Below are 13,439 nucleotides of genomic sequence, written 5' to 3'. Positions count from 1 at the left end.
GCACAATAGATTTTGAGTAATATTTGTTGAATTAGTTAACAGACAAATGAGGAATAAGAATACAGGGGAAAAGTCGGCTCCTGACAGATGAGCACAGAGTTGGCATTCTCTAAATGTGAGTTTGGATCAATAGTCATGTAGATATGAGAAGTATATTCTGGAAGATCTCAAGTAAAAAAATTATCGAGCTGCATGATCATTCTCTTCATTTTCCAAATTCAGCTGAAAATCTGGTTAAACTCTGTGTGTTTAAAATGCCTGTTTTTATTATTATGCGACATTGGGCTCAGATTAAAAGCATGGAACACTGGTCTTTATTTTTAATTAATTGATCCAGTTCAAGTCATAACCTGTTCAGCAACAAGGTCCGTTCTTTATTCCGCGATTCAGAAACCTTATGACATTTGGATGATAGGGTTTGTATTCATTAAATGATACTAAAAACACAAGTTGAAAAATTTAAGGTAGTGTTAGCTGACAGAAGTATCTAACCAAGCCTTTGTAAATTTGCGATGTTCAAGGCATTTGAAAAAAAAAATGTAGTCGCTGAGACCTCAGAGAGAGATCCCGAATATATATTAATGATAGATGTTTTTCAATTTAAAAAATTTGCCATTGCGGGGGAAAAAAGGCTCCTCCGAGGTTCAGAAAATCAACATATATATCAGTTCTACGCCTTTACCTCTAATGCTATGTAAGAGTAAGTACAGTGATTGTACATTGATCTTTTGAATCCGTTTCTTACTATTAGTTCCTCGCTTTCTTTCTCACTCACTTTAAAATAAATCCAGACTAGCGAATGAGACGGTGATTGCATTTGCAGGAGAGTTCACCAGGAGGGACACTGTATATTCCTTCATTCATGGCGAATCTCCAGATTGCCATTTTGATATTGTTTTCTTTGTCACTGGAACAAATTTATGTAGCTTTACCTTATTTATTCCAGACTAATTCCCAAGAATTGTGGCATTGAAAATAATCTGTGAATACAGAGGAATGCTATGCTATTTTAACCATCTAAATATACTGCATATGAGTTTGGCTTCGAGTTGAGCAAACACAATTAAATAGGACGGCAGGAACAGCAGAAGGGGTGGTGGCAGCAGATTTCTGGCTATCACTTTGGGGCCTTTCCAGGTGGACAATAACCATACATCTGAGAGGAAACAGAGATTAGAAAACATGTTTTAGAAGAGCTGTTGATTTGTGGAGTTGATTGTTTGCTTTTAATAATAATAATTATTAAAGTACCTTTCTGCTATATCAGATGATAATGTGTGTGCCCTGTGGTGTGCAGAGAGTAGAAAATATCGTCTGTGGCCTTTAACTGCACACACTGCACTCGGCAATGTCCGTCCTCGGGCAGTGCAGCCATTAGCACAATGTTTATGGTTGCTCACAGCAGTAAATTCCTGATGCAGCAGCAGGCTGCCTGGTGATGGAGAGATGGGTTTAAAAAAGGGGGAAGCTGATTTTAGAAATAACACACCTCTGAGCCATTACATACATTACATATGCCGTGGCATTCAAATCTGGGTATTTTTCATGTTCTCGCTCTCTCTATAAAAAACCCTCTTCTTTCCACCTCCCCCAAAGGGAAGGCCTCAGACTCAGTGACTCTCTACCCATCACCACTATGTTCTCAAGTAGGAGCAGGCTTCCCGCCCATCCTTAACTCCCAAAGCAGCACATCTAAAGTGTATTTAGGATGTAAGAATTTAACACTGTGACCCTCAAGATTTTCAGGAGTTAGGGCCTCTGTACATGGACCAAACAAACTGGTACCTGTGTATTGTTTTCTGTTTGGTAACTTCTATATACCGTCTTTTGTAGCGTGTAAAGTACTTTGCCACATCTCCTCTGACCCTCACCACAACTACGTAATAAGAGACAGGTACCAGTGAGGTTGCAAAACATTGAATCACGCTCCTAAGGTCACAGGTAATAAATGGCATCTGGAACTCAAAACAAAGTCTTCTGAGACTGTATCTGGTGCTTTATTGACTACATCATATTCCTGATCAAGTTTCTTTTTTCCAGCTTCATTGAGATACGCTTGATACATAACATTGTAGAAGTTTAAGGTGTACCAGGTGTTGATTTGATACACTTATGTATTGTGAAACGATTACCACCATAGTGGTAATGAACCCCTCCATCAATCAAATAATTGCCATATCCTTTTTGTGGAAGGAACATTTAAGATCTACTTGCTAAGCAACTTCCAAGTGTATAATAGGGTCACAACTATAATCTCTATGCCATTCTTTAGATCTTCATCTTATAACTGGAAGTTTGTACCCTTTGGTCATTTTTTTTTAATTAGCTATGTATTCACTGTAAATCTGATGATAATGAAGACAGCAAATCTGGAGGTCAATTGCCACCTGGCTGGCATAACTTAAGTGAATTGCATACACGTATTTAACTGTAAATCCTTACAATAACCTTATAAATAACCTTATCAGGTTTTGTATTATTATAGTTTTCTTGACAAGGAAACTAAGGCCCATAGGCACAGAGGTCTAAGTGATGGTGCCTGGATTCCTGTTCATGTCCACGTTCTTGACCACTTTTCTCTGAAGTCGAGGGACAGGATAATCCAAAAAAGTGAAGGCCAGGTTAAAGACTATGGCTAGAGGCTGAGGAAGAGAATATACATCACACATATAAAAGACATTCATGGGGCACCTGGGGTGATTCATTTGGTTAAGCATCCAACTATTGGATTTCAGCTCAGGTCATTATCTCAGGGTCGTGGGATCAAGCCCTGTGTCAGGCTTCCCGCTGAGTGTGGAGGCTGCTTGAGATTCTCTCTCTCTTTCTCTCTCTCTCTCTCTCTCTCTCTCTCTCTCTCTCTCTGTGTGTGTGTGTGTGTGTGTGTGTGTGTGTATCTTTATGCCCCTCTCCCCAAAAGGAAGAAAGAAAGACATTCCCAAGGAAGCTTGAGGGCTCAGTTTACTCTACTCCTAATTTTCATAAAAGTTAGGTACCATACATTCTCTTTGAAGATGGTGTGGCCCAGATATCCTTGAGGTGGAGAGGAGCCAAGCTTACGCTTTCTTCAGAGTCAGTGTGTCAGTTTAAATCCTGCAAGTAGATGCCAGATAGGATTAGAGATGCAGGAAGTTTTCTGGGAGAGCTACATATGAAGGGTACAGAGGAGGAGGATGGGTAGGCAAATAAACCTTCAGACCAAGTTGCTGATCTGTTAGCTGTGAAAGGAGAGAGGGGAGGAGGGTGGGGTAGAAAGAGTCATGGGTAGAGGGTAGTTGTAAGGTTTCAACAAGGCCGATGTGACTCCACGAGCTAAGGTCCACACACTAGAAGAGTCTCATGTCCTGCAGGCGTGGGCTGGCATTCGTACCTCCATTGTGCTCAGACACTGGCTAAAGTCCACATGGAAGCATGCCCTGAGCACAGGGGAGATGTTGAGGAATGACATCGAGGGCCACTCATCCCCATGATGACTGTAGGGATGTAAGTGGTGCATTTCTCCATTGCTACCATAGTGGGGTGCAAACAGTGGTTCTCTCCTACGTGAGAGAGTGTATGTATTGTATAAATTAATAGGGATGTGATTTAAATGAAGGTCTGCATTAATTCAGTGAAGCAGAAAACAGGCTACCTAAATAAATAGGTTAAATGCTATTGACAGAAACGCAGAATTGGCAACATTTTGATGAAAGGAAGGTATAATAATTTTCTCAAAAGCAGCCATGGGAGAATTTTTCACTTGTCAAGTTGAACCAAAATTCACTTTGTAATGAATTTGTGCCTACCTAATTATGCATTCACATACTGGCACTTTGGGGTTCTTGCAATATATCAAAAGCTATTAAAAACTTGCTTGTATGAAGTACATTCTTTTTTTCAATAACTCTTCTTTAAGTCTTTCCCCTGTCAAATTCTTTTCAGAACCCAAACCCTCTGTGATGTTTTTCTGCAAAAAGTTTCATCATGGGTGCATCCACGAGTAGTTGTCATAGACCCATTGACTCATTTTGGTTGAAGATGAAAAGGCCACTGACTGCTTTTTAGGCTTATTGGTCACCATAGAATGTCTCTGTTTATGTTGCTACATCAGCGTAAAGACAGGAAATTATCTCTGAAGATATTTTCATTATGACATAATTATGAGAGAGATTTAAATGTTTGCTAAATATAATGAAATAGTATAACAAATGTGAACAATAATGTTCACTTTCTTAACATTTGTGATATTATTATTTCAGTACTTTTCTGTTGTGTTGTGTGTGAAACTAGTTAGGATGTCCATAGTGCTTTCTTATGTTGTCAATGAGACTCTCACCTTTATGTGCCCTGAGGGGCAGCCTTAAATCTGATTTTTTTCCCCCAAAATAGGAGCTCTGGTGAAAAAAAAATTTAAATGAAGATGTTTTTGTGTCCAGAATATGTGTATTAATATAACTGTGAAATTTCTTTTGTAATCAACTATAAGCAATACATACACATGTATTATTTCAAATAGTACAGGAAGATATGAAAGAGAAAGTTCCCCACCCCAGCTCCTCAGTCACAGAAATCCCACTCACTTGTAACCATTTGAGCCATTTCTTTTTTTTATTTATTTGAGTTGACACATCTAAGGGATATGCTACACCAGTAATTGTTAAAACTTTATCAACTTAATATGATTGATTCCTTGCAATGAAAGATATAGAATTTGAACTACCATCTCCTGTCCCCTCCTCTTCAAGCTCTACTAATAAAATTTCATTTTAGCTCTTCCATTGGCCACCTTTATGTCATATGGTACAACCTCCATTTTTAAATGATTTGTACTGTTTATATTATGTACTTTTATTTTACATAAAATAAAATTCACGAGTGGTGTATATAGTTTTGAGTTGAAACATGCATGAAATTGTTCAACAATCATGACTAGCAAAATCACTTAGGGGCACCTGGGTGGCTTAATCGGTTAAGCAACCGACTTTGGCTCAGGTCATGATCTCATAGTCGGTGAATTCGAGCCTGCTTTGGATTCTGTATCTCCCTCTCTCTCTGCCCCTCCCCTGCTTGCACTCTATCTCTCTCAAAAATAAATAAACATTAATTAAAAAAAATCATTTAAAAAGGTTCTCTTGCACTGACCCTCTGTAGTCAGTTTCTTCCCTGTCTCAATCCCTGGCAATCACTGATCTGTTCTCTGTGTGGTTTTTTTCTTTCAGGAAGGTATAGTAATAGAATTATATACTATGTTGGTTTTTCAATCTATCTCCTTTTACTCAGCGTGATGCATTTGAAATTCTTCCAATTGTTCTTCTTACTGTAGAATAGTAGTAGTCCATTGTATGAATGTTCCATTGTTTGTTGATCCATTTACCTGTTAAGGGACATTTGGATTGTTCACAGTATTGGTGATTATGGGTAGTCTCTATAACCATTTGTGTGCAGGTTTTTACATGAACATAGGCTTTTATTTCATGTGGATAATACCTAGAAGTGGGAATGCTGGATTGTCTAGTACATTTATGTTTAACTTTATAAAGAAATTGTATCTGCCTATATTTTACACTGCCAATGAGAAATTTGATGCCAAAAGGACTCTTTCCCCCCTTTTTGTCTCCCTGGATGCTTTTTTTTTTAAGTCATACCCCCCACTTCCCCTTCACCTCTTGTCATTCTGAAATGACATCGTGTCTATCTTTGTGTGAGTCCTTGATTTCTCTTGGCATTGAGTAGGTCCCTTCAGTATTGTGATTTTCTTTAGATTTTTCCCCCCTGTTATTGATTATTCCCTCCGCCCCCATCCCCAGTTACATCTATAGCCCTTTCTGGGATTCCTTTTAAGACAGTTGTTCTGATTTATTCTTTCCTCAGATACTGCTAAAGGCCTCCTAGCCTTGGTCCTCCCATTCTCAAACACTCTATATCCTTTCCTAACCTCTTTTCAGCAATGAACTCCTTCACTTCTGTGGCTTTGAGGGGTTATCCTGGTTTCAAAATCAAATGCCTTCAGGCCTGGGCAAATAATATAAATATGTGAAGGCAAGACATAATACAATGGGATGGAGGTGAGTGCATACCTAGGTAAAAACATCCAAATTTTATTTTATTTTTAAAATTTTATGTTAGCTAAAAAGTGCAAATCCCAGAATGGATTAGGCCCAGCAATGTGAACCTGTAAATCTATGCCATGGAGTCATCTGTAGCTCTGGTTGTAAAATTGTTCAATGAGATTCTAGGTCACATACACTTACATTTTCACTGCAATAATATTTTAATGTAATAACTCTCATCTCATATAGAAATCCTCACATCACAATTACCTTCATCTGAAACTGCCTCCTCTTTAGAGTTGTGTGATTTCCACTCGTGGCACTAACATTTTTCCAGCCCCAGCCTAGAAATCTTGAATGACTTTACGAAGTTTCCATCTCCCTTCATCTGCATTCTGTTAGACACAGTGCTTTCCCTCTGAAAATTTCTCACACCGTTACTTTCTGTCCCCCAGCACTGCCACTCTTGAAATCCAGTGCCCCATCCACTGGTGGCTAGATCCCCTGCTTACTCTCTCCTTGACTTCCAGTCCTTTGATCTCTGCTGGATTAATGTGTTTTTCTCTTTAAGTTTTTCTATTATTATAAAAACCAATTGAAGATAGCATTCACATTTTTGGAACACAGAAGTAATATGTTTATAATTTAATGCCACCACCTTGATTCAGCTCTTCTTTTCTCCTAGTGACCTTTATATGTACATAACAAAGACATCCTTTTGCACCTCACAAGGGGGGATCTATACTTATCATTGTGGGTTCTACATTTTCACCAAACTTTTTTTTTTTTGCCATTCATCAATGCAAAGACATGATTTTTATTTTGAATAACTTAGCATTATGCCAAATTACCACAGCACAATTTAGCTAGCCATTCCAGATTCTTGGTTTGGTTTGTTTTTCCATGTTACACTGCCATGTATATATATACATGAGTTACTGATGCTGATAGAATAAAAGTGGTAAACAAAAGGACACAGGCAAACTTGTATTACAAATTACCAAATATTCAAAGAGATAAAAGCTAGAATGAAATATACAGAAATATATTCCACTGCGAAGTTTACGGTGGCTCCACATCGCCTACACACCAAAACCAAACTCCTTAGCCCCAATTTCAAAGCCTCCTTCATCTGGTCTTTCCATTCACAAATCCCTTTTTTATAACAGACCCACAATTCCTTTTGCCCACTCTGGAGTATGGCAACCTGTGGTTCAAATCTCTCTCTACCACTTGATTTTAATTTCCTTTTTCTTGACTGCATGCAGCACCTTTCTTATTGAATGGGCAGTTCAAAGCAATTAATCCCAGCAACCTTTTAGCACAAAGCCTGGAGCACAGGTTATGCTCTATAAAAGTTATAATTATTTTTAGCTATTATTTCGTCCTCTTCTTTGCACAGGCCAGGGTAAGGTGTAAGGATAAACATATGGCCAGGGATAAATAGTAAGGCACAACCCAAGCATCTTGATAATTGCGAAATGAGAGAAGGGAGGACTGAGGAGAAAAAGCAGAAATGGGAAACGAGATGTCTAGAGAACTTTTTATTAGGTGTTGGCTGTGTGATGCATGGTCTGGGTTCAAGGCAGAATAGAAGCTCGGGAAGCTGATGCTGGTCATTCGTGAGTCTAAGGCAGAACAGGTGTGACCAGAAAGGGCCAATATTTAACAACTAATCAATGAACACACAAAATATGTGTACCAGATCTTGTTTTCAGCTGTGGATTTTGAGTTATTCAGAAATCAGGATCTAGAGATGGGGTCCAAGTTGAGGGCTCCGGCATCCATGGCAAAATTTGGTCTGGACATCTGTTCTCAGAGACAGAGACCCTTCACCATTGCCTGACCAGGACTCAACTTCACCTCAGGTCATTGGTAGACTGGAGGCTCCAGAGGAGAAGACTGATAGAGCTGGAATATGAGAATGACTGTTGCAAACTTGAGCGTTTCCTGGTATCTGTGTCAGCGATGCGTACCCCTTTGCCTGGGTTTGTCTCTTTTGCTCCCTTGGCTCATCTTCCAAGTCTGTCCTTGACCCACTTGGGTCCACCATCAAGCCCATCTCCAGACACAGAGATCTCAAAAATGCCCCATTTTCCAAATTCTCAGGGCATTTATGGACAGTTATACATGTTAATGTTCAGCATATGCTACTCTCTAATGTTCACCAGTTTTTGGTTGTCACCTCAGATAGGTAGCCAGCACCAGGGAAGCAAGCCACTAGGGCTCTCTTCTCCCTTGACACTTACACCATAAAGCACAATGTTCAGGCATGCCGCTGTGCTGTTCCTTCTTTTTGGCTGCTGGTCTCAATTTACTGTTCTGGAATGACTTTCATTTGCTTTTAGGCCTTTCTGAGGTAGGGAGAGGATCACCAACAGAAAGAGGCTTTGTTAATTCATTTATTTAAAACCTTTATGAAACTATTTTAAATTACATGTATGCTCAGGAGAAGTGAAATAATATGGGCATTGTGGAAAGTAAAAGTCACTAATCTCTTGCTCTGCCTCACCATGTACCTTATAATTCCACCCACCTGAGGTAACAAATCTGTCCTTGTCTCTCATTTAAATCTTAAAATACCCTTCGAGCATTCAGTCATCATTCTGAATAGAATTTTGGAAGAAAAAATATCAGGATGAATGTTGTGACTCAGAAAAATAGAAGGCAAAAAGGGAATATTTTAGTTTTCTATAAAATGAAATGTTTTAAAGCTACAAAGAGTAGCTTTTAGTGATTTAGTGATTGACCCAGAACGGGAGCTTGTGATTCTCTTCTTGTCAAATAATTGTTAACTCCAAGTTAATCAATTAAAACCTATAAAAAGAGTCCTTAGATGAGAGAATTGGTCTCTCTTTGGAAAGGAGTCAGTAACCTGATTAAGTTTTTGTTGTTTACCTGTGTCACTTGCCCAGTAAGCTCTTTTCATCAGGATTATGTCTTTGCTGCATTTGTGCATCTGACTTAGCCCAAAGCCAGTGATGAACATCTACTTGTCCATTTCAACAGTCAGCTCTCTAAAGGACTTAAAGATAGTCAGGACTCTCTGCAAACAGGTAACTTTGTATAAAGGACAACCCAGACTCCTGTTACTTTATTATATAGAGAATAATACATTTACCAGCATATGAAAGCCAGGTATTATGTAACCCACAGAATACACTGTGTTGATTGTAAGAATACTTCTATCCCATTATTCAGTCCAGCAAGACTTTGAGTAAATAGATGGATCTGTGACTGTTTGTTCATTCATCCATCCATCAAACATTCTAGGCACGGCAGATAAAGAAATGAGCCAGACACAGCCCCTGCTGTCAAGGAATTCAGAATCCAGTGGAGAAGACAGACTGAAAAATCAGTGGCTATAGCTATACTAGAGGTTCATGCAAGTTACCATAGACATACAGTGGAAGATTGCAGATCTGACATGAATGCTGGACCAGTCGGGAAATATGCCCAGGACGTGGTGACACTTAAGCTGAACATGAGTCAGCCAGGTAGCCAACATGAGAGGCAATCTAGACAAAGGGTTTGAGGTAGATGGTAACACACCATGAGAGAGAGAGTATGCTGCTTCCAGGTTATTTTGGCTAGAGTCATGGTCTCTTCACTGCATTTTTCATTGGCAAATCTGCTCTGTCCACAACATACAGGCACGATGAATGGGGGGCTGCTTAGGACAAAGTCAGATGTTGAACTGAGTGAGGGGTGGTATGGGGAGAAGGGGACAACCGTCCTATTTAGGCTTATACGTGGAGAATATTAACAGCTACAGAATCTTCCTTTTGAATCCTTGGCCTCATCTGACCCTGAAGGTTTCCAGGCATGTGTAAGCAATTGCAGAGCTTGTGTAATTCATAGATCAAATGGCCTTGTAGTCTGTCACTAAAATTCTATTTGCTTTATATTTATACGGCTTGGATGAGATGTACCTTTGTGAGGGCTACTCTTGGTACATGATTGATGGCTCTTCAGACAAGATGTGCTAGTTTAATACTGGCCTTGGTCAAGTAGGAGAGGGGCACCTGATTTGTCTTGCTCTTAATCTCTCAGTGTACTTGCAACTTGTACTGAGGCTGCACGTTCTGTTCTTCGGTGCTTCAGTTTTTCCGTGGATGGTAGAATTTCAGTGGTGGAAACGCCCAAGAGAGGTAGTGACGCTTCCAAGTCAGCACGTTCATGTTTGTTGCTGTGAACTGGCTGGTCTGACATGGCTTCAACTGTATTTCTAGATCCCAGAGGGTTTCTGGGGAAGAAATTAAGTGGAATTGTTTCTCGATTAATTGCTGATTTTTCTCATTTAGCAAATCATCTAACAAATTTTAGGATTGCAATTTGATTTCAGCAAAAGTACGTGCACGTCAGCTATAGATGTTTGTTCGTAACAACTCTGTGAATGTGGATTATATGTGTGATTTTAATGCATTCGTTGGAAATAATGTTATTTTTCACAAAGTAAAAACATTCGTAATTTTGCTACAAGGGAGAATATTTGCTTCCTCTCACACATTTTATTTAATAATTTTACTTCTTTAAAAGCAAAACAGCACACAATTTGAAAATGAAATTTCCCCAAAGTGTTCAGTTTGCTAATATGTTTTCCATTTTCTTCATTATGCTATGGTGGAATGTTGCCATACTTTGAAATGTGCAACTTATCTCCCTGGAGGCAGCAGATGGTGTGACTAGTGTGTCTTTTGGTACAGGATTTATCATGAGAGATGGCATCTAGCACTGGGTTAGAGGGGGGCCCTGTCCTCAAAGAGCATTGACTCCCGCCCGATTGCCTCATCACAACATTTATGTTAATTATTATTTTTAAATATGAAAAACCTACAAAAATGGAAAGGTTTTGGCACTTTTTAAAAGCTTCCTTTTTCTTAGTCTGTATAAGAAAATGCTTTATGTAAGAACTATTTGAGTTATTTCAATTGTATTTGCAAGTGTTTTGTCATTGCCCCGCTGCTAGAGGACCAGCTGATCCCTTGGGAAGGACATGATTTTATTGGTATTTCCACTTTATTTGTCATCTGGTCTGTAGCTTTGAAAGTCTGACAATTTCATTTCCTATAAGGAATATTGACTCACACTAACCAAGCTCACAAGAGTCTTTTGCAAAATCCAGAGCTTCATTTTGGTTACGTACAGTGAAAAATACAGCTTCAAGCAGATCTGGCAATCCCCTCCCTCTAGGTGAATTGACATCAGAACCTAGGTCACAACAAAGCAGTTTGTTTGGGGAGTAGAAGTAGGCCATCCCTCCATGAAGCTGTGCCTGCCATTAGGACTTAGTCACATGTTGTGAGTCATGGTGTCCTTCCGGAACTGTGCTAACAGTTTTTTATTCTTTCTGGACATTTTTAGTCTCCTGCTGATTACTCTGTTACATCATCTCTTTAAAAAGAACAGTGTAGAGGAAGAAAGACTTCCCCTCTACCCTCCTTGGTTTGACTGTTGGGTCTATGAAATAAACTGACAACAGGCAGGTTAATGGTAGAAAAGATATACAAATTTATTAATTTTTAACATATGCCATGGGGGTGTTATGGGAGAAAATGTGAATACCTAAAAAATGGTGAGATTTGAGACCTTATATGCCATCTTAATAGGGGAAGGGGAGAGGGAATTTAGGCCACTTAGGAAAGAAGAGTGGGCCCTTAGAAGAATAGATAGTAGGGGTGATAGTTGGTGACAAAGTTTGTCTAGGGATACTGTCAACTTCTGGTCTCTTCTGTGACAAAAATCAATCTTCCCTCATTGATGAAACTCCCCTGGAGGGGACAACTGAATTTCTTTTGGAGGAAGTATTTTAGGCAGATAAGAGTTGTTCAGGGAAAGCCCCTCCCTGCATCTGCTGTTTTTCCAGTGTCTTCAGGTCAAAGTGGTTCATATACCAAAGTGTCATATTTTGGGGTGGTGACTCCTGAAGTCCAGTAACAGCTAATACGCACTTAACTCTCAAAGAGGAAATAGCTTTATCCTGAGTGCAAACTCCAGGAGAGTATTTTGTTTGTTTGTTTGTTTGTTTTTTCCTTCTTGTGCTGTAATCAGTTAGCAATGTCTGCCACAGATAGGAGAGGAGAATGATATAGTTTCAGTAATGTAAGTTTGGTCGCCTTGGCTTAAATCCCACCTTTAGTATATAGAATCAAATAAGTACTCTGATGAACATTTAAGAACAACATTCTGTGCTCTTGGAGATCATTTGAGAAAATCCTTTTAAAGCTAGAAGAAGTCTTAATTTTCTCCTTTTATAGATCAGAATGCATTTGTCTTGAGGGACTTAATGACTTCCTAGGGCTGGCTGAACAATGACTCAATCCCAAAGTTTCTGACTAATGGTCTAAGCATATTTTCTTACAAACTGTAATAGGTCTAAGAATCCTAAAGATTGATGATTTCATTTTCCAATTTAATTTGAGAAATATCTTTTCCCTTTTAGGATTAAATTTTTTATCCTTTTAGGTCAACAATATAAACATGAGGATTACTACATAGAACAGTAGTACTTAATCTTGGGTACACATTAGAATTATTTGGGAAGTGTTAAAACACACACACACACACACACACACACACACACACACACACACACCGTGCAGGCCTCCAGCTGACAAATTAAATAAGAATCTCTGGGGTGGGGAACAGTTACTGATATTTTAAAAAAGTTTTCCACATGATACCACTTTGCAGCCAGGATTGAAATAGTTGATACAACAATTTGAAAAATTTTTGAAGTGATCAAACACTTTGAAATGGTTAAAAAGTCATTGTTGGCATTAAATTGGTGAAGGAATCAGTATGTTTATTAGCCAAAATCAATCCTTCCATATAAAAATCACAGAGTTAGAAATTCAGATAAGTAGAGTACTAAGTATTTTTCATTCCATAATTCCAAATACAGGCATCAAATAGGAAACAGGAAAAATAGCGATAGCTGTGATCATAATGATGAATTATTCTCAGATTATTCCACGGTAAAATAAAGGAAAATATTTCTTTTCACATTTTGGGTAAAATGCATAGTAATAGTATTCACTCTTTAGTTTAAATTTCAATTTCAGATGAATGGAAACATGGCTGTAGGGGATCTGAATAAATGCTCTAGGAAATCATGCAGGTGTGCCCTTCCAAACGAGAGGAGTATTCACTGATAATGTGTACAGTGATATAAAAATTTTGTGTATATCATGCATCAGAGATTAGTAATTGCTAGAACAGAGGCTTTTGGTCCTTCACTGCTCATTTATTGTAGTGCTACTGAGAGTGTTGTGATTCCATCTGCCATTTAATGATAGCTAAACCATGCACGGTGTATGTAGCTACTAGAAGGGAATGCTGGTCCAAAATCTAAAACAAAGAACAACAGGTGTTTACCTTTAAAATGAATTTTAGTATTTATTTAAGTATTCC

The 13,439-nt window shown here is 38.7% G+C and overlaps 1 protein-coding gene across 8 annotated transcripts in view; it reads left to right on the top strand.

The window, feature by feature from the left end:
- Positions 1-13,439, top strand: part of KIAA0825 (uncharacterized protein KIAA0825 homolog) — a 389,144-nt gene that overhangs the window by 193,914 nt on the left and 181,791 nt on the right. Inside the window, exon 21 of one of the 8 annotated variants that reach the window (XM_045040122.1) lies at positions 3,919-4,752. The exons of the other annotated variants lie outside the window; for them this stretch is intronic. Coding sequence (XP_044896057.1) covers positions 3,919-4,012 — 94 coding nt within the window. The 3' untranslated portion in view covers positions 4,013-4,752. Of the gene's footprint in view, positions 1-3,918; positions 4,753-13,439 lie in introns of those variants that run through there. 8 annotated transcript variants of the gene reach the window in all.

This window comes from Felis catus, chromosome A1, assembly GCF_018350175.1.
Source record: "Felis catus isolate Fca126 chromosome A1, F.catus_Fca126_mat1.0, whole genome shotgun sequence".
In the NCBI taxonomy this organism is placed as follows: domain Eukaryota; kingdom Metazoa; phylum Chordata; class Mammalia; order Carnivora; family Felidae; genus Felis; species Felis catus.
Note: the sequence above shows the minus strand (reverse complement) of the source record. Positions and strands in the feature narration are given on the sequence as shown.